This window comes from Rhinatrema bivittatum, chromosome 10 (genome assembly GCF_901001135.1).
Source record: "Rhinatrema bivittatum chromosome 10, aRhiBiv1.1, whole genome shotgun sequence".
Taxonomy (NCBI): domain Eukaryota; kingdom Metazoa; phylum Chordata; class Amphibia; order Gymnophiona; family Rhinatrematidae; genus Rhinatrema; species Rhinatrema bivittatum.
In genome coordinates this window covers 123,544,305-123,564,767 of record NC_042624.1, presented here as the reverse complement: position 1 = coordinate 123,564,767, position 20,463 = coordinate 123,544,305, and the positions used below count along the sequence as shown (strand labels likewise).

Sequence of the window (20,463 nt, the reverse complement as noted above, 5' to 3'; positions counted from 1 at the left end):
AACAGAATGGAATAAGGTTTGGGATAGGTTTTGGCATTCTAATTTTCTAACTTTGTGCCCATACAGAATTTTGGCTTGGATTATGATGGATTTCAGCACATGGTTGGAGACTGTCCCCCTGATTTTCTTCAGCTTAACTTCAATTGCTGCAATGTAAGTGTCACAATCTGTCTATTGTGTACATACACTGAACATCTCATAAGCCTGGGTATACTGTGTGCACTGTACGTCTCGCAGAGGTCTGGGTGTATTGTATGTATGCACTGCACGGTCTCGCAGAGGCCTGGGTATATTGTGTGTGCGCACTGTACGTCTCGCAGAGGCCTGGGTGTATTGTGTGTGTGCACTGTACGTCTCGCAGAGGCCTGGGTGTATTGTGTGTGCGCACTGTACGTCTCGCAGAGGCCTGGGTGTATTGTGTGTGCGCACTGTATGTCTCGCAGAGGCCTGGGTGTATTGTGTGTGCGCACTGTACGTCTCGCAGAGGCCTGGGTGTATTGTGTGTGCGCACTGTATGTCTCGCGGAGGCCTGGGTGTATTGTGTGTGCGCACTGTACGTCTCGCAGAGGCCTGGGTATATTGTGTGTGCGCACTGTACGTCTCGCGGAGGCCTGGGTGTATTGTGTGTGCGCACTGTACGTCTCGCGGAGGCCTGGGTGTATTGTGTGTGCGCACTGTACGTCTCGCGGAGGCCTGGGTGTATTGTGTGTGTGTGTGCGCACTGTACGTCTCGCGGAGGCCTGGGTGTATTGTGTGTGTGTGTGCGCACTGTACGTCTCGCGGAGGCCTGGGTGTATTGTGTGTGTGTGCGCACTGTACGTCTCGCGGAGGCCTGGGTGTATTGTGTGTGTGTGTGCGCACTGTACGTCTCGCGGAGGCCTGGGTGTATTGTGTGTGTGTGCGTGCTGTACGTCTCGCGGAGGCCTGGGTGTATTGTGTGTGCGCACTGTACGTCTCGCGGAGGCCTGGGTGTATTGTGTGTGCGCGCTGTACGTCTCGCGGAGGCCTGGGTGTATTATGTGTGCGCGCTGGTACAGTACTCTTAAAGATGTTTGGCTGTACTGTGTGAACTGTACATCTCACAGAGACTTTCTAGGTCTATGCCTAAAGTGGCAAATTTCCTGCTGCCCTGCAGACTGCCAGTCCTACTACCAGACCTCTGAGAACTTCCTTCCTGTTGCTGTCTACTTACCCCTCAGAGGCTCCAGCTCCACTTAGCAGTGATTATGGGGAATAAGTTGCACTCAAAGGACTAGCCCTTCTGGGCTTTCAGAGGAGGTGTCTGAGTACAAGCTTAGTCACCACATACATTACAATCTGAGGATGGCAGCATGTTACTGAGGTGGGGGCCGTAGCAGGAGAGAAGGTTGCAAAGGGTGGAGGTGGCCCAGGCATTGATATTGCCTAGGAGTAGCCTCAACAAAAGATCAGTCACTACATACCACATAGGCGTGTATGTGTGTGTGTGTGTGTGTGCATAGTACATATCATGCAAGCCTGGATATTTATTATGTGTGTGTGTGTGTGTGTGCAGGCCTAGTTTGCTGTGCATACCCAGATCAGTTTAGACTCCTGGGTTTTGCATCCTTGACAGCAGATGGAGATACAGGAAGTTTCACTGACACTACATAACTCAGTGTGCCACCTGCAGTCCCTCAGTATATCTCTGTCTCCAGTAGATGGTGTTAAAACCTGCAGTCTGAAGTATATAAAAAAAAAAAGAGAAGATAGATCTTAGTTCAGATCTCAGTTCCTCCCAAGCGGTTGTTAGATGAGCAGGGGGCTGGTGATCCTTGATGTTAGCTTGCTCCAAGATTCCGTGGGGGTGTATGTCTGGTATCCAGATCCTTCATCCCCCACGAGACAGCTTTGCTTCCGCTGGCAGATCTGCATTTCGGGTCCCGTCTGAGCAGGGAAGTATTGAATTTCTTTTCTGGGGCCAATTACAGCAGTGGATGCAGTTTTAAAGTTTATTTACAAAAAAAAAGCAAGCAAGAACAAACGGGAGGCAGTGGAATCATCGTGCTGGTCTCTTGGGGACCCTGATCGTTGATGAAGTACTGGTCACCTGAGGATTTCCTGAGTTTCAGATAAACTGTGTTGCAATAGAGGTGCACTGCTTAGGCCCCATGGCAATAGCACAAGGAAGAGCGTGCCGTTCGTGAGCATACTCGTGGTCACACATAAATGCATCCCTGGTAGGGAAGGCATTTTGGGGGAGCCCATCGCTAGACCGATGGCTAGATTCACCTCACAGGTGCCCTGGTATAGCACTTAGGCTTTCCTCATCAGCACAGGAGCAGTGGCCATTTTTTATTGCATAGCAGTGTCTGCAGCATCTTCAGGAAAGGCAGGGGAATCCCATCCTTAACTATTGCCGACGTTCCCCTGTCCCACGGAGATGCAGAGAGGCACTTGCACCAAGGAGTCATCTCTGGTTCTGGTAGAGGTCTTCTGCCAGTTTTAATTTGCTTATGCGCAAAGCTTGTTTAGCGGAACAGGCAGCGGGAGATGCTGACTCTCGGCCCCAGTCTTCAGGTATTCTTGACCAGTCAAGAGACCTGAGCTGCTGTTTTCAGGCCTTTGGCGATTTTCGGTGCTGGATGTTGAACGGATATGGGCCTAAACATGCTTGAAGGTGCAGTAAGGCTTTGCTTAGCAGCGTGGTAGACCGCGGTGGCAATTCTTTTCCCACGTGCTTAGGCATATGCACGCATTCTCGCTGCATGGCGATTGCATGTGTGAGGACCTTTGCACATAAGGCTATGGCCCAGATTTGAGCGTGTACGTCTACGACCTAGACTTGAGCACGTATTTGCGCAAATACTTGAACATGTGGAAGTTGGAGCCCCGACATTCAAGCGATAATGTTTAGCAAAGTATGCGATGGCTTCCCAGTAGCTGCCCTACAAATTTCATGCAGAGATGCCTGTTGGGACTCATCCCAGGAGGTGGCCTGAGAACACATTGAGTGCTCGCCTAATCCCCCCTTCCCCCCCCCCCCCCCCCCCCCACCCCCCCCGACATCTAACGCCCATACAGAAGAATCCCGGTTGGCCATGGGCACACCAGAGCATCTAGCCCTACTGAACTGGACTCCCTTCTGCGACTAAAAAATCTTGCCGTCTTTGCATTGGCCCACGTGGAACACCCCATCTGGCACAAATGTGATTCCAGGCTTCTGGGGACAGTTCCCACTCCCTTGGGTCTAGACATTGCCTGCTGAGGAAATCCACCTGCACGTTGTCCACTTCCCTGACGTGTGAGGCCACAATCCCCTCAAGATGGCGCTCCGCCCACACAAATAATAGCTGCGTCTCTTGGGCCATGGTGTGACTCTTCGTCCCTCCATAGCAGTTGACATATGCCACCGTTGTCAAATTGTCTGAAAACACTCAAACCATTTTCCCCTCGACCAAAGCCAGGAACACCTCCAGGGCTCTGCGCACTGCCCTTGTCTCCAGGTGATTGATCGACCAGGATGTCTCCTCCACTGACCAAAGACCCTGGGCAGAGCGACCCAGGCACACCACCCCCGGAGCCTTTGAGACTGGCATCTGTCTACCACCGAGTCCGGGGCCTCCAAGTCCACTCCCTTTTCCAGGTTGGTCCTCGACAGCCACCACGAAAGACTGGACCTGGATTCTCGAAGAAGAGTTAACAGCAGATGATACTCCTCCATCAACTGATTCCAAGTGGACAAAAGTGCCTTTTGCAATGGATACATATGAGCAAAGGCCCACGGAACCAAATCCGACGTCGAGGCCATGGAACCCAGCACCTGCAAGTAGTCTCAGACCTTTGGCACTGATAGATGCAGCAGATGCGTCACTTTCGCCTGCATCTTCGACAACCTGTCCGCTGTCAGGAACACTCTACCTTTCTGGGTATCGGGCTCCTAGATACTCCGACTGACGGAACCAAGTGAGTCTTTACTACACTGATCACCCAACCCAGAAAATTCAGGGTATCCATCACTATTTGCGTGGACCCACTGCACTCCTCCGCCGTCTTTGCCCGAATCAGCCAATCATCCAGATATGAATGTACCAAGATCCCTCTCGTCTCAAGGCTGCTGCTACTACCACCATCGCCTTCATGAAGGTTTGGGGATCCGTTGCCAACTCGAAAGGAAGGGCTCAAAATTGGAAGTGTTACCTCAGCACCATAAACTGCAGAAACATCCGATGTTCCTTTCAAATAGGAATTTGAAAATAAGCCTCTGTCAGGTCCAAAGATGCCAGGAACTCTCCTCTGCAGACCACTGCTGACACAGTACGCAATGTCTCCATGTTAAACCGTGGAACCTGCAAGGCTGCATTTACCTTTTGCAAGTTCAGAGTGGGTCGAAAGTGCCCTCCTTCTTGGGAACCATGAAATAAATGGAGTACCTCCCCCCGACCTTGCTCGTCTGGAGGGATGGGAACTGTTGAGTCCAATTTTAGCAACCTCTGCAGAGTCCCCTCCACTGCTCCTTGTTTGTTTTTGTGATGAGCAGTGGGACTTCATAAAGGTCTCCCTGACCAGACACAAAACTTCTAAAGCGTAACCTTCTCTTACCACCTCTAGAACCCACCGATCTGAGGTGATCTTGGCTCACTCCTCGTGAAAGCGGGACAACCTGCCCCCTATTGCTTTCACCGAGGAGTGGGCGATTCTGGCTTCATTGCGAGGAAGTTCCTGCTCTGGTCCCTGCCCCGTCTCTGAAGGCCCTGTGGGAACTCCGAAAGGACTGACACCCTGACAACTGTTTCGGCCCCGAACCAGAGGCTCCTTTGCTGAAACGAAACCTTTGCGAATCCCGAAAACTGGACAGGGATGGAAAGACCTTCTTATTGCTCTTCTTATCCTCCGGTAAAAGGTTCCCTTTGGATTCCCCCAAAGACTTCATCAGCTGATCCAGATCCTCGCCAACAGAAGCCTTCCTTTTAAAAGGCAGATTACACAGCTGGGACTTGGACCACAGATCCGCTGATCAATTGCACAACCACAAAAGCCTGCATGCCGCCACCACTGTGACCATGCTCCTGGAGGACATACGCACCAAATCGTACCGCATATCTGCCACATAGGCCACTCCCACCTCCAACCGCGTGGAGCGCCCTTGTAGAAGCCTGCCCTTATGCCTTCTGAACCCAGCACAAACAGGCATGCTGCATCAGGCTGTCACACACTGAGACAGGCAAACACCTCAAACATGCGCTTCAGCTGAATCTCTAGCTTGCGGTCCTGAACATCCTTCAGAGAGGCCTAACCTGCCACCAGAATCATAGTCTTCCTGGTGAGACTGCCACATCCGCCTTAGGAATCTTTAGGCGATCCAGGATAGAGCTTTTCCATAGCTCTACCGACCTTCAAGCCTGCTTCTGGGAAATCCCACTCCCAGCTGATCAGCTTCTGAATCTTCTTAAGCAACAGGAAAGCATTGGGGGGACCACGCAGCCCATCCAGGACTGGATTCACTCCCTTATTGTCGGACTCTTCCTGAGTCATCTTAATCCCCAACTCTTCCAACATCTGAGGGATGAGAGGGCATAGCTCCTCCTTTTTAAACAGACTGACAACCCTAGGATCATCCCCTTCTGTCTCGGGACCCTTATCTTTGGCGATGCCAATTCCAACTGATACTATACCAATTCAGGCGTACCACAAGGTTCATCGTTATCTGCCATCCTTTTTAACATTTATCTTCTCCCTCTTTGTCATCTTCTCTCTGGTCTTGATTTGAATTTCAAAATTTACGCAGACGATATACAATTTATTATTCCATTCTCAGATTCATGGTCTAAAACTGTCACTTCTGCATTTGTACTTAACCAAATTTTTATTGTTATCACATAATTGACTTATGTATGGTGCATAAAGTCTTGAATTGTATTCTTTGTTCAACGGGTAACCAGTGTAGTTCTATTAAGGTTTCGGTGATATGGTCTCTTTTTTGCTTTTTCCAGTTAAAATTCTGGCTGCTGTGTTTGAAGTATCTGTAGTGGTCTTATTGTGGTGTATGGTAGGCCCAGTAGTAGGGCGTTACAGTAGTCGGTACTGGCAAAGATTAAGGCTTGTAATACTGAGCAGAAGTTGGTGGGCATTAGTAGTGGTTTAAGTCTTCTCAGAGTCATAAGTTTGGCATAACCTTCTCTTACTTTTTGAGATACATGGTGTTTCATACTTAATGCTTCTCACCCACTCACCACTGAACCTACTCAAGAGAAAAATGTTGCTTCTGTCATCAGCCGCTTCTCTCTCCCCACCGCTTCTCATTCACTTTTGGCCTGGGGTCCAAAGGAAAATGTTGCTGCTGACCCTGGCCAAAGGAGATCTTTGGAGAAGGAGCTGTTGGAAAGGAGGGATCAGATGCAAGAAAGGTTTAAAGGTCAGATCAGTGGGAGGGATTGGCTCTGGAAGGTGAGGGGAGGAATGACAAGATACTGGGGGATGCAAGAGAGGAGCTGTGGGTGAGAGGGTATCAATTGGGGGGTTAAGTCTGAAGAGTTGGAGGGGCAAAGGAATGAGGTGAGAGGGAGGGGATGAAAGAGGAACAATTGGGGGTTACACAAATGACTTGGAGGTCAGAGGTTCAGCTAGGAGGATGTGAAAAGGGCTGGAGAGGGTGAGAGAGACAGGATGAGCTGGAAGATGTAAGAGGTGAGAGGATGTCCTCTGGAGGGGAATGGAGGTTAAGAGAAAGCATCGACTGGAGAGGGTGGAGAATCAGTTGGAATGAGGGGATGGTGATTGTTGTAGGTGAACCTCACCCCCACTCTTCTGGTTTGGTCATCCTCTGGGGTCACGTGAATTTAAGTGGTAAAATGGGGTCACACTAGCTAAAGGTTTGGGAAGCTCTGGACTAAAGAGTTGCTGAGGTTAGAGAAAGCATGCCAAGCAGTGGCTAGAGATATGACTGAAGCAAACTGGTAAACAATTTGATTCACCAGTGCACTATGAATTCCTTGCTATACCACAGATTCTTTTGGTTTTTTTATTTGGAAACTAGGTTTGGACCAGTTTGGCAAGATTAATTAGAACTGTGGAGGGGGTCCAGATTCATTTCAGTGATGCAAGATGAGCAGGGTGAGAGGCATAGGTCCAACACACACATTCCTGAAATTTTGAAAAGGTTCTATGGTCAATTATATTTAAGGGGAGATTCCAATATAAATTCTTTAGAATTCTGTGAATACCTCAGGTGACTGAAGAGCAATTGAACTGCCTTAATCAACCTATTTCTGAAGTGGAGATATCGCAGGCAATTGAGTCTCAAATGTCACAAAATTCCTAGGCCTGATGGTTTCTCAGCAGTTTTGTTAAGATTCTGTGAATACAGCTTCTTGCCCCTTTTTTTCAAGGAGCTGTGTTGTCCTAAAGAAGGGGCGAGACTCTGAGTTGCCTGCTTTGTATAGGCCAATATCTTTTCTTGATACTGATGTTACAATCTATGCGAAAATATTGGCCAATAGACTTTTGAAATTTTTACTAGATGTTATATCACTTGAACAAGTGGGTTTTGTCCCTGGATGTACTGCAATTGTTAATGTAGCATTATGGCTAGTTTGCTTACTGATCAACAGTGAGTTTTGATATAGAAAAAGCTATTGATCATGTATCCTGGGAATATATGTTTGTGATCCTACGTAAATATGGAATTTTGGAAGGGAATTTTGTTCATTGTTTGGATGTGTGTACCTATTCAAAAATATTTGGGCAGGGAGTTCTATTCTGCTAGATGCTTCTCTGAGCTTATTGGATATTTTTGATAATTATGCTGTGTCAGATAATTTGCTAATATTTGTACGAAAGGCATGTTCTATAATCAAAAAGTGTATGTTGGTATAGTAGATGAGTGGGGATTCTCCTACCTTAGAGCAATGGCGCATCCAAATGCATCAGCTTCTACTATCCATTCGGAATAGACCTAAAAAGTGGAACATTCTTAGACATTTGGTGCATTGTCCTTGCTTCACTTTCTCCCAGTGTGCACAGTCTAATTGTTAATTTGCTGAAGCTGGACTGATTACCCATCATAGTTGTTTTTGTGGGATTGGAGGGAGGGTTAAAAGAAGAGTGAGGACACAGCATAGAATTCTTATTATTCAATGATGTATTATGTAGATATTTGATGTTCAAGATGGTTGTTATATACTGGTTCAAACTGTGGGTGAGATACATTGTAACTTGCTCAATAAACAGATTTTTGCTAAAATGCCATTTAAACAACAATTTAACAGTGAGACATGGTCCAAATGATTGGCAGTGATTTCAGATAAGGCTCTATCATCGGAATTCCACATTAATCAGTCCTACCAATGCTCACATGGCCCCGTTTCATCAGACAAACGAGCCCTTCACCTTCTAACTGGAGTGTACTAAAGAACTTAGAAAGTGGACCCAGCTTTTTGATTTCATTTTGTCCTAACAAGACATGAGTAAACATATCAGAGGACCTCTAACTAATTATATTGTAGATTGCATATTCTTTGCTTATTTCCAAGTAGGTTTATCCTTAGCGGGGCATATCAAGGCTCATAATATTAGAGCCATGGCTGCATTGGTGGCCCAACTAAGATCAACTTCTGTTGAAGGGAGATGCAAAGCTGGGACCTGGAATACAATTCACAGATTTATGTGCCACAGCAGGTTTGAGCAGTCTCTTCTTCAGCCCAACTTGATGTTGCCATTGTCCATTTTTATTTCAAGTTGTCCTTCTGTTTTCCTTGTTTTTAAGGGGGAAAAAAGTGTTCTAACCCAGCAAAAATAATAAACCTGCCCTGTTGGTAGGTGATAATGGTGATGTCTGCTTTTAATTTTGAGGACAGTCTTAACTAGGTAATCCCAGCTGTTCAGTGGATGAGTGACTTGCCTTAAGAGAAAATGTTTATTCTCCGAGGTCAGCAGTTCATCACACAACCCCACCCACTCCCCTTCTGGAATTGAGCTTATTACCTTAATGACAAGACTGTCTGGCCTAGTGCCATTGGGATGACATGTCCACTTGTGTGATTGGGGTATGGCTGTCTCCAGAGCACCTATTTTACAGTAGGTAACTTTAACAGGATTGCTACTCTCTAAGGACAGCATGAAGAGAGTATAATAGCCTGCACTGCATCCAGCAGTAAGGACCTGCCAGCTAATTCTTCCTGACACTCTTAATAAAATGAGCTACTTGCTCATGGTAACTTTCAAAATCCCCCCCCCCCCCCCCCCCCAAATAGTGTAGTAGTTGCTACTTTAGGCCTGCATTGGTTCCTTCTGGCAACCCCTAATGTGCTGCTTTGTTAGCTATGCAGAAGCCAAATTTGAGCTTGACTCTAACTGTATAGCAAATTAAAAATGGTTATTGTCTTCTGTTAATTTTCATAATCTGCCTTGAGGCCATTCTTAGTAAAAAGCGGAATCTCAAATGTCTATAAATAAAGCTACTCTATACTACTACAGGACCTGCAGTATTTCAGCTTTTCATTTTCTATCGCTCTGATGATTCCTCAAAAGCTAGTCACAAATGTTTTTAAGTCCAAGGAAAAGGTCTTGTCCATTCCTTTGTGTCTCCCATTGGACGAATACACTAACTGCATGCTTTATTCACAAAGGAAGATTATAGCTTTTCAGTTGCATCATTCTGTTCTTACAGATGGACCCAAAGCTGCGTCCTTCATTTGCACAGGTGGTTAAAACACTGGAGGAGGTAATGGAACGACTAAACAGTGAAGACTTGGAAAGAGAGAGGCGGCTTCTTAACCAAGACTCCAATGAAAGAAAAGCAATTTCTATTCCAAAAGGTGGGTTACTTCTATAGAGTCTAGTGGTTTGTAAAGAGATTTCTGGTGTAAAGTGTCATTGGCAAGTGATGTGGGTCCCCTATGGTCTGATGTCCTGCAAACTTCTTTGCTTGCTGTTCGTGGCTTTCAGCCTGTTGTAAAATCTCCACTTTCATGCTTGTCCTAGTGTTGGAGAAGAGGTAACTAGTCCTGATTGCAGAAAGAAGACAATATTAGAGGCCAACACCAGCCCTCGTGGGACCCACTGTTATTTTGGGTTGTTTTTGATTTCCTTAAAAAAGGAAAATTGGTTCTTACCTGCTAATTTTTGTTCCTGTAATACCACAGATCAGACCAGACAAGTGGGTTTTGCCTCCCTACCAGCAGATGGAGGCAGAGAACAAAACTCTGAGGCACTGCTACATATCTGAGTGTGCCACCTGCAGTCCTTCAATATTAACCTAACCCAAGCCAGAAATTAGACCCTAAAAACCCTTTAAAGGGCAAACAGGCAACCTAGGGTTGGAACCCTGTGAACTGGAGCCCCTTATACTTCAGAAACTCACACAAAAAACCCCCCAAAACCTATGTACAAACTATCAAGGTTTCCTTGAAAAATTGATCCACCAAGTAAGGAAATTCAGTCTCTCGGTAGAGATGGGGTGGGTCTCTGGACTGATCTGTGGTATTACAGGAATGAAAATTAGCAGGTAAGAACCAGTTTTCCTTTCTTGTTTGTACCCAGATCAGTCCAGACAAGTGGGATATACCCAAGCACCCCTAAACTGGGCAGGAATCCAAAAGACCAGCACGAAGAACACTCACCAAAAGCTGCATCCTCCTGCGCCCTCACATCCAAATGGTAGTGTGTGGTGAAAGTGTGAAGAGAGGACCACCGCAGCTCTACAAATCTCCTGGGGAGACAGTAACTGACACACTGATCAGGAGGCCACCTCCACTCTTGTAGAATGAGCTTTCAGCCCCACTGGAACCGCACAACCCTTACAAATATAAGCCGCGGAAATGGCCTCCTTCAGCCAACGCAAAATTGTGGCCTTCGAGGCTTTGTCTCCCATTGCACAAAAAGGTGATATGAGCGCCGAAAACTGTTGGTGACCTCCAAATACTGCAGCAATGTCAGTCGCACCTCCAAAAGGTGCAGCTCCCTATCCTGAGGGGAATCCTTCGACCACTCCGGAAAGGCTGGAAGCTCCACAAACTGATTAACATGAAAAGAGATCACTTTCGGCAAGAAAGACGGAACCGCACACAACGTGACACAGACATTAGAAATCCGCAAAAAAGGATCCCTGCAAGTCAGAGCTTGTAATTCCGAAATCCTTCTTGCCGAACATCTGGCTACTAGAAACACTGCCTTCAAAGTCAGGTCCCTCATAGTTGCTCTCCTCAAAGGGAGCACTGCACAGTACGCGCAGCACTAAATTGAGGTTCTAGTCCAGGCATAACTTTTGAACCGGAGGGCGCACATGCTTCACTCCCTTCAGGAAACGCACCGCATCTGGGTGAGAGGCCAAAGACCTGTCTCACAAATTGCCCCTAAGGGAACCCAAAGCGGAAACCTGAAAATGCAGTGAACTATCGGCCAGGCTTTGCGAAAGCCCCTGTTGCAAAAAGGCTAAGACATGCAGGATGTTCGCCAATAGAGGATCTAAACCCTAATGCCTACACTACGACTCAAAAACTCTCCAAATTCTGACACATACCAGAGAGTTAGAGGGCATCCGAGCCAGGAGCAGCTTGGAAATAACCTGTTCTGAATAGCCTTTCAGGCACAACCACCACCTTTCAAAAGCCAAGCCGCAAGACAGAAGCGATCCTCCCAATCCGAAATACGGGACCCCGTCGAAGCAACCCTGGAAGGTGCGCTAACCTGAGGGATCCATCTACCGCGAGATGAACTAGATCTGCGAACCACGGATGCCACGGCCACTCCGGTGCCACCAGCACCTCCGATCGGGGATGCGTCTCTATGCGCTGCAGAACTCGTCACCTGTCCGAGGTGAGAAACACCCTGCCATTCTGAGTATTGAACAGGACTCCCAGATACTCCAAAGACGGGGTCGGAACCAGATGACTCTTCGACACATTGATGACCCAACCCAGCGACCTCAAGGTGTCATTACTCGCTACCGGGACCGCACAAACTCATCCTTCATCTTCGCCTGAATAATCCAATCATCCAGATAGGGGTGAACCAAAATTCCTTCCTGTCGCAATGCTGCTGCCACCACCATCACTTTCGTGAAGGTTCGGGGTGCTGTGGCGAGGCTGAAGGGGAGAGCCTAGAATTGGAAATGCTGCCCCAAGACCATCATTGTAGAAACATCTGATGGTCCCTCCGAATGGGAATATGGAGGTACGCTTTCATCAGATCAAGCAACGTTAGGAACCCGCCTCTGCATACTGTCGCAATCGCTGTGCGCAAAGTCTCTATTCGAAAATGCGGCACTCGTAACGCCCTGTTCATCTTCTGCAAGTTGAGAATGGGCCGAAACGTACCCTCTGTGGTTTTGGGAGCCAAAAAGTAAATGGAGTTCCTTCCTTGGCCCCACTCTTCCAGCAGTACTGGAACTATCACTTCTAGGTCTAGCAGCCTCTGAAGAGTCTCCCATACTGCTTCTCGCTTGGCTTGGGACACAAAAGGCCTCCCTTACAGGGCAAGAAAATGTTAAGGCTTAGCCGACTCTCACGACCTCTAGGACCCAACGGTCTGAGGTAATCTTGCACCTTCTGAACCCAACACAAACAGGCACGCTGCATCACACTGCAGCCCGGAGACTCAAGGCTGACACCTCAAATGTGAGCTTCAACTGAATCTCCAACTTGCGGTCTCACATCCTTCAGGGCAATGGAACCTACAACCAGAATCATGGACTTCTTGGTCATGGCGGACACAGCTGCATCCCCTGGGAGCGCGGCAGTTGCTGCCCCCAATGACCTGGAGGCCCTCTTCTCAGACACTGGACCCACAGAGGTCCCCTCTTCCCCAGATGCACAGGAGCAGAGGGAATGCAATTTTTAACCGAGCCGACCAGAGCCCACAGGCCCTGCAAGCTGCCATGCGTGTTTTCAGTGCCATACCTGATGTGGCAGCAACACGCTCGCTGAGCACACCCAAATTAGAAACAGGCAGCACACGTGGCAGAGGCCTAAGCTGCATGGTCACGTCAGCAGAGCAGTGCATGGCTAAACTGCCTCATCAGCAAAATGTTCCTGCTGGGTTAAAAATGGCTCGCTTCTCTTCCTCTACCACCTGTCGACCAAAGCAGCTCCCGCTGCCGACCACCCCGGTCGCCAAAGCACTGAATTTCTTTCACCTATAAAATCTTTTTTTTTTTTTTAAACTTAATTTAAAAACTGAAAAACAACTAAGAATACTTTCTTGAAGAGAAGCCTCAGGCTCGCAGGAAGAGACCTCTGAGGCAGAGAGGGAGCCAGTCCCCTGGCTATCAAAGCCTCCAGAAGCAGCGGGCAATCACAGCCAGAGGTCACAAACCCCCGACGCCTGGCTTAATCAGAGGGATGGTCCACAAAGGTACTTAGCACCTCAGGGAGCCCACACTCCACTTTTAGAAATCTTCCTTGATCTTTGTTTTTTTCACTTGACAGACTGCAGGTTTTCTCCTCTACCATTTGCTGGAGACAAATACTGAGGGACTGCAGGTGGCACTCTCGGATATGTAGCAGTGCCTCAAAGATTTGTTCCCTGTACGTACCCGGATCAGTCCAGACTGTGGGTTATGCCTTCCTTCCAGCAGATGGAGACAGAGAAAAACTCGAAGGGCACCCTCTCTTAACCTGGTGTGCCACCTGCATCCCTTCAGTATTTCTCTGTCTCCAGCAGATGGAGGTGGTGCAAACCATGCAGTCTTGCCCTGATCTTAGGGATAAGGCGATATCCCTTTAAAAAAAAAAAAAAAAGTGTGAATTTTCTCTATCAGGGAATCAAGCAAAAAAAACAACACAAAAACCCAAAACAAAACGAGAGTTATCAAGGCCGTCCCCCCTGGTAGCAGGTTGAGGAGCTGGGGCTGGTTACCTTGCGGGCCTCCTGGCAGGCGAGGCGCTGGAGAAAGATTACAGGTGGTCCGGTTCCTCTTCCCCCTTCACTGCTCAGCCCGATACAAAAAAAAAAATATAAACAGAGGTAGCCTGTTAGTTTTCTTTCTCCAAGCGGCTGAGGGTCGGGTGCAGTACGAGCACATTCTTCAGAGTTTTTAAGGCTCCCTGACGCTTCCCTTGCTGCCGCGTCTTTTCAATGCCCCCCCACCCCACCCCCGTTCCATGATGCCGTGGCCATCTTGCTGTATTGCCTGCGGGGGAGTCATCGTCTAGACTCTCCCATTCAGGCCTCTGTTCGTGGTGCTTCTCAGGTGGGGAAGGCAGCTTTATTTTGGCAGCGGGAAGCTCTTCAAAGCCCTGAGGTGCAGCAAAAAGATCAGCACCTCGGGAGGCTCGGGCCGATCTGTTCCCCCTCAGCGCGGGAACGGCGGCCATTTTAAATACCTTTGCAGAAGCACAAGCCAGGGCAGTGGGGGCAGGGGAGTGTCCTGCGATTTATCCCCGGTTTCTGCCAGTCCTGAGGATCCCTCTGATCCGGACCAGGATGATTTTGATGGTGAGCTCGATCCCCTGGGAGGGGCCAGCACTAACGCCTTCTCATTAGATTTTGTGCTTCTTATGCATAAAGCCTTTTTGGCTTCTCAGTCTCTGCAGGGTGGTGCTTCACATTTGAGTCGTCCAGCTGGCCAAGCGACTGGTCGCACCGGCATCCCTGCGGGTCGCTAAATTGCGGGGTTCTTCAACTTCAGTCGGGTCTGCTCTTCCGGATGGTACTGATAATGGGGCTACAGACACACACTGGCTTCTACCTTGCCCCATCCCGGCCCAGGGTCTGAGGAGGACCTGGGAAAGCAGGCTCCTCTGGACGGTGACGATCTGAAGGTGGTCCGGCTGTTTCACAGGGAGGAGTTGGAGCCTCTTATTCCCTCGGTCTTGTCGGAACTTGGAGTTGACCTCTGCCTCAGGATTCCATGGACCCGGTCCTGGCAGGACTGAGGGCTCCAGCCAAAAGCTTTTCCTTTTCATCCAATGCTCCAGCAGCTAATGGCCCGGGAGTGGGACATTCCAGCTTGAGAGTCGGTCGGGCTATGTATAAGCTTTATCCCTTGCCTGAAGAGTCTCTTGAGCTTTTGAAGTCCCCTAAAGTAGACACTTCAGTGTCGGCTGTTACAAAATGGACCACAATCCCGGTCTCAGGAGCGGCAGCACTCAAGGAAATTCAAAATAGGAAACTTGAAGTCTTCATCAAACATATTTTCGAGGTTTCGGCACTGGGTATACGAGCGGCGGTGTGTAGTAGCTACATGTTCCGGGCTAGCCTCCGCTGGGTGCAACAATTGTTAACGTCCAGGGACTTCCCTCAGGGAGAGTCTGAGCAAGTGGAACACTTGGAGGCGGCGGTAGCATATGGAGTTGATGCTCTGTATGACCACCTTCATACTTCATTTGACACCATGTCGTCCGCAGTATCTGCAAGGTGGCTCCTCTGGCTGCATAACTGGTCAGCAGATGTCTTATCCAAAGCTCAGTTGGGTGCGTTGCCGTTCAAAGGGAAGTTTCTTTTCGGTGACGACTTGGAACAGTTGATAAAGTCCCTGAGTGAAAACAGTCCATAAGCTCCTGGAGGACAGGCCGAAACCTTCCAGAGGTTTTCCATCGACCCACTCATGTTTTCGTGGACAGCGGAGGTTTCGTCAGAGCAGACCACAGCCTACAGGACAACGGCAGCCATCGGCTAGGCCACAATCCTGGACCCCTTCCTTTCGAGGGCGCAGAACCTCTCGTGAAGGAGGTCCCACCACGTCCCTTGGCTCCAAGACTTCTAAATGAGATAAGGCTGGCCTACCCCTCGATGCCTCCAGTTGGGGGACGTTTATCCCAGTTCCACGAGGAATGGGCCAGAATAACCTCCAATCAGTGGGTCCTAAGCATCATAGAACATGGCTACGCTTTGGAATTTGCTCGGCCTCTAAGATTTTTTTTATGGTCTCCCCTTGCGGCTCTCGCACCAAGGCCCAGATCGTCCGGCAGACCCTCGACCACCTACTATCTCTCGGGGAGGTAAAACCTGTCCCCCAAGAAGACTGGAAGACGGCGCGATACTCCATCTATTTCGTGATCCCAAAAAGGAGGGATCGTTCTGGCCTATTCTAGTCCTGAAAAAGGTAAACAAGGCTCTCCAGGCATTTCTGCATGGAAACTCTACGCTCTGTTATCGCGGCTGTCCGCAAAGGCGATTTGATGAAAGCTGCATGTACCCATCTGTGAGGATCATCAGAAATTTCTTCTCTTCATGATCCTAGGCATGCATTTCCAGTTCTGCGCTCTGCAGTGGTGGCAGCAACCCTGAGGAGGCAAGGACTTTTAATTCATCCCTACCTGGACGACTGGCTCATCAGGGCGAAGTCGAGGGACTTCTGCATGGAAGCAATCAGCAAGGTGGCCAGTCTCCTGGAGTCACTTGGTTGGGTTGTCAATCAATCCAAAAGCAACCTTATTTTATCTCAGACGATGGACTTCCTGGGGGCCCAGTTCGATACCAGTGTCGGAAAGGTATTTCTTCCACCGGACCGAATAACCAAATTGACGGAGCAAGTTCGTCGCTTGTTGTCGCTCCCACTCCCCAAATCCTAGGACTATCTACAGGTCCTCGGATCCATGGCATCCACCTTGGAATTAGTTCCCTGGGCTTTTGCTCATATGAGATCATTACAACGAGCATTGCTTTCCCGTTGGGACCCCAAGTCTGAGGAGTTCCAGTTCCCTCTACCGCTCACCGATCCCGCCAGATCCAGTCTTGGGTGGTGGCTTTACCCGCACAACTTGACTCGCAGCATAGATCTCGAAGTCCCGAATTGGATAGAATGAAACCCTCCTCACATCCACAAGATTATATCCCATCTAAATTACTGCTTCTAATACCAGACTCCATCTCCAAATACCTAGCAGACATTATTAACTGCTCATTTTCACAAGGTATCTTCCCAGACACTCTCAAACTAGCAACTCTCAAACCTATCCTCAAAAAACCAAACTTGGACCCATATGATCTAAAAAATTATCGACCAATATCTAATTTGCCTTTTATAGCCAAAATCATGGAGAAAGTAGTAAATAATCAACTATCAAATTACTTGGAGGAAAATAATATCCTTCATCCTTCACAATATGGATTTCGGAAAGAACATAGTACGGAATCACTCCTCATATCACTCCTTGATCAAGTATACCTGGGATTTGACAAAGGATGCTCCTTCCTGCTTGCACTCCTTGATATCTCCGCAGCTTTCGATACAGTCAACCATGCTATATTATTAAACCGGCTATCCGACATAGGAATCTCAGGATCTGTCTTCAGATGGTTCGACTCATTCCTCAGTAATCGAGGTTATAAGGTTAAAATCAATAATATGGAATCTCCTTATACTAATTCCCCACATGGAGTCCCCCAGGGCTCCTCTCTATCTCCCACTCTATTTAATATTTATCTCCTCCCTCTTTGCCATTTCCTCTCGTCGCTAAATTTGAAATTCTACGTATACGCAGACGATGTCCAAGTTTTGATTCCTATAACAGGCTCTTTGGACTCAGCAATCAAATTATGGGAATCTCACCTTCAAACTATTAACCATCTCCTTACTAGCCTCAACCTGGTGTTAAATACTGCTAAGACTGAAATCCTGCTTATCACCCCTGAAAATAGTCTACACTTACAACAATTGCACACTACCTCCCACATCACTCATGCTAGAGATCTTGGAGTTATTATTGACAACCATTTGAGCTTAAAGAAATTTATAAATTATACTATAAAAGAATGCTTCTACAAGTTACAGGTGCTTAAAAAACTCAAGCCTTTCCTATATCACCATGACTTCAGGACTGTACTCCAAGCAATCCTGTTCTCTAAGGTCGATTATTGTAACTCGATCCTACAAGGTCTACCAGCTGTTACATTAAAACCTCTGCAACTACTCCAAAACGCAGCTGCAAGGATTTTGACCAACACTAAGCGCAGAGATCACATCACGCCCATTTTAAAAGACCTACATTGGCTTCCAGTTAATTTTAGAATTGTTCACAAATTCCTCACCATTATTCATAAAAACATCCACCACCAGACTCCACTAGACCTACTACACCCTCTCAAATTACACTCTTCAGCTAGACCTTTGAGAGATGCCTATAAGGGATCCCTTCATGTTCCCCCAATCAAATTGGTACAAAGATTATCTATCAGGGACCGGGCCTTTTCAACAGCAGGCCCCACCATTTGGAATACACTACCCCCAGACCTCCGACAGGAAACCTGCCTCATAAATTTTAAAAAGAAACTGAAGACTTGGCTTTTCGGTAGAGCCTTTCCTGTCTCCTAGACTATATCCTACTAAGATATTTTTCAATCAGCTGTACTTTAATAACTAGCAGAATGTCATATAATCATGTTATAATGCTAGAGTTATTCTCCTGAGGTTGGCCTCAAGCCCCTTCTCTCTGTTATATCTCTCTACTTTGATTATCTGTCTCTTCATTTCCAATTCCTAGTTACTCACCCTTGTTATAATGTAACTTTTTTTTTTTTACTTTCTGCTCACAATCTGTCTCCTCTTTTGAGGTTTGACTAGTTACTGTTAATGTACTATCGTTCTATGTAAACCGAGTTGATTTGATCTGTATCAAGAAAATCGGTATATAAAATACCTAAATAAATAAATAGTGACCACAGATGCCAGTCTCTCTGGCTGGGGAGCGGTCTGTCAGTCTCACTCAGTCCAGGGCCGCTGGTCCGAAGAGGAGTCGAGCTGGTTGATCGATCGCCTGGAGACCAAGGCAGTTTGGTTAGCTCTGCGGCACTTCCTCCCCTTGTTATGCAATCATTCGGTCCAAGTTCTGTCCGACAATACGACGACGGTAGCTTACATCAACCATCAAGGCGGCACCAGGAGTCAAGCTGTAGCCAAAGAAGTAGAGCAACTCATGATGTGGGTGGAAAAACATCTTGCTCTACTTGCGGCATCTCACATTGCCGGAACAGACAACATACAGGCAGATTTCCTGAGTCGGAAGCGCATAGATCCAGGGGAGTGGGAACTTTCCAACTAAGCAATGGATCTTATTTCTCGCAGATGGTGGTTACCCCACATGGACTTGATGACGCGAGACAATGCCAAGGCCCCTCACTTCTTCAGCTGCAGAAGGAGTCGATGTGCTGGTGCTTCCCTGGCCAACCACAGTTCTCCTGTATGTGTTCCCGCCCTGGCCTCTGGTGGGCAAAGTTCTGCGCAGGATAGAAATTCATCCAGAAAGCGGGATCCTAGTTGCTCCAGAGTGGCCCCGACATACATGGTTTGCGGATCTGGTCAATCTGGCGGTGGACGTGCCCCTGAGGCTCTATCTTCCAAATCTGCTTCGTCAAGGCCCTATATTTTTCGACCAGGCAGATCGCTTTTGTCTAGCCACTTGACTTTTGAAAGGAGGGGAGATTTCGGAGGAAGTAATTACTATTCTACTACAAGCCAGAAAAACATCTACCTCTCTGTCATATGTCAGGGTATGGAGAGTCTTCGAGACATGGTGTCGTGAACAAGGCATTCTTCCCAGGCAGGCTTTGATTGTTCATATTTTGGCGTTTTTGCAAAACTGCTTATCCAAAGGCTTGTCTTCTAATTTCCTCCATGTACAAATGGCAGCCTTAGGTTCTCTTGTTGGCAGCTCAGTAGCATCGCATCCGGATGTGGTGCGTTTCCTCAGGGGAGTGAGGCATTTGAATCCGCGTGTCCGTCCTGGAGCCTTAATTTGGTGCTTAGTCTTGTGTGATCCGCCTTTTGAACCCCTTAAGGCCACGTTAAAGGACCTCATGTTAAAAAACAGTATTTTGGTGGCTATCTGTTCGGCTCGCAGAATCTCAGAACTGCAGGCCCTCTCTTGCAGGGAACCTTTTTTGAGAATTTCTAATTCGGGAGTCTCTCTTCGTACTGTTCCTTCCTTTTTGCTAAAGGTGGTCTCAGCCTTTCATTTAAGTCACAGTGGAGCTCCCGGCTTTTCCAAATTTATCGTCCAATGTCCTGCACACGAGAGAGCTTCGTCGTTTGGATGTTAGACTCTCTTTTATGCTATTTGGAGGTCACATATCCTTTCAAAGTTTCAGATCATTTGTTTGTCTCGTGGAGCGGTCCCAAGAAGGGTCAGAAAGCTTCTAAGCCAACGATTGCCCGATGGTTGAAAGAGGCTATTTCGTCTGCTTACATTTGTAGAGGGCGACCCGTTCCTGAGCGTTTGAAAGCCCATTCCATTCACTCGCAGGCGGCTTCTTGGGCTGAATGTCAGTTGGTTTCCCCACAAGAAATTTATAGAGCGGTTACCTGGAAAATGCTTCATACATTTGCTCGTCACTATCGCTTGGATGTTCAGGCTCCAGATGTCAGCAATTTTGGCAGTGGGTTCTTCGTGCGGGACTATCAACGTCCTACCCTGTCTAGGGAAGCTTTGATACATCCCACAGTCTGGACTGATCTGGGTACGTACAGGGAAAAGAAAATTGGTTCTTACCTGCTAATTTTCGTTCCTGTAGTACCACGAATCAGTCCAGACGCCTGCCCGAGGAGGCTTCTAGAAGAGTCCACGCTCA

At 47.8% G+C, this 20,463-nt stretch overlaps 1 protein-coding gene across 4 annotated transcripts in view; it reads left to right on the top strand.

The window, feature by feature from the left end:
* Positions 1–20,463, top strand: part of LOC115099718 (dual specificity testis-specific protein kinase 2-like) — a 129,179-nt gene that overhangs the window by 104,522 nt on the left and 4,194 nt on the right. For all 4 annotated transcript variants that reach the window (XM_029617488.1, XM_029617486.1, XM_029617489.1 and 1 more), the window contains 2 exons: positions 67–153; positions 9,626–9,773. In XM_029617488.1, coding sequence (XP_029473348.1) covers positions 67–153; positions 9,626–9,773 — 235 coding nt within the window. The remainder of the gene's footprint in view (positions 1–66; positions 154–9,625; positions 9,774–20,463) is intronic.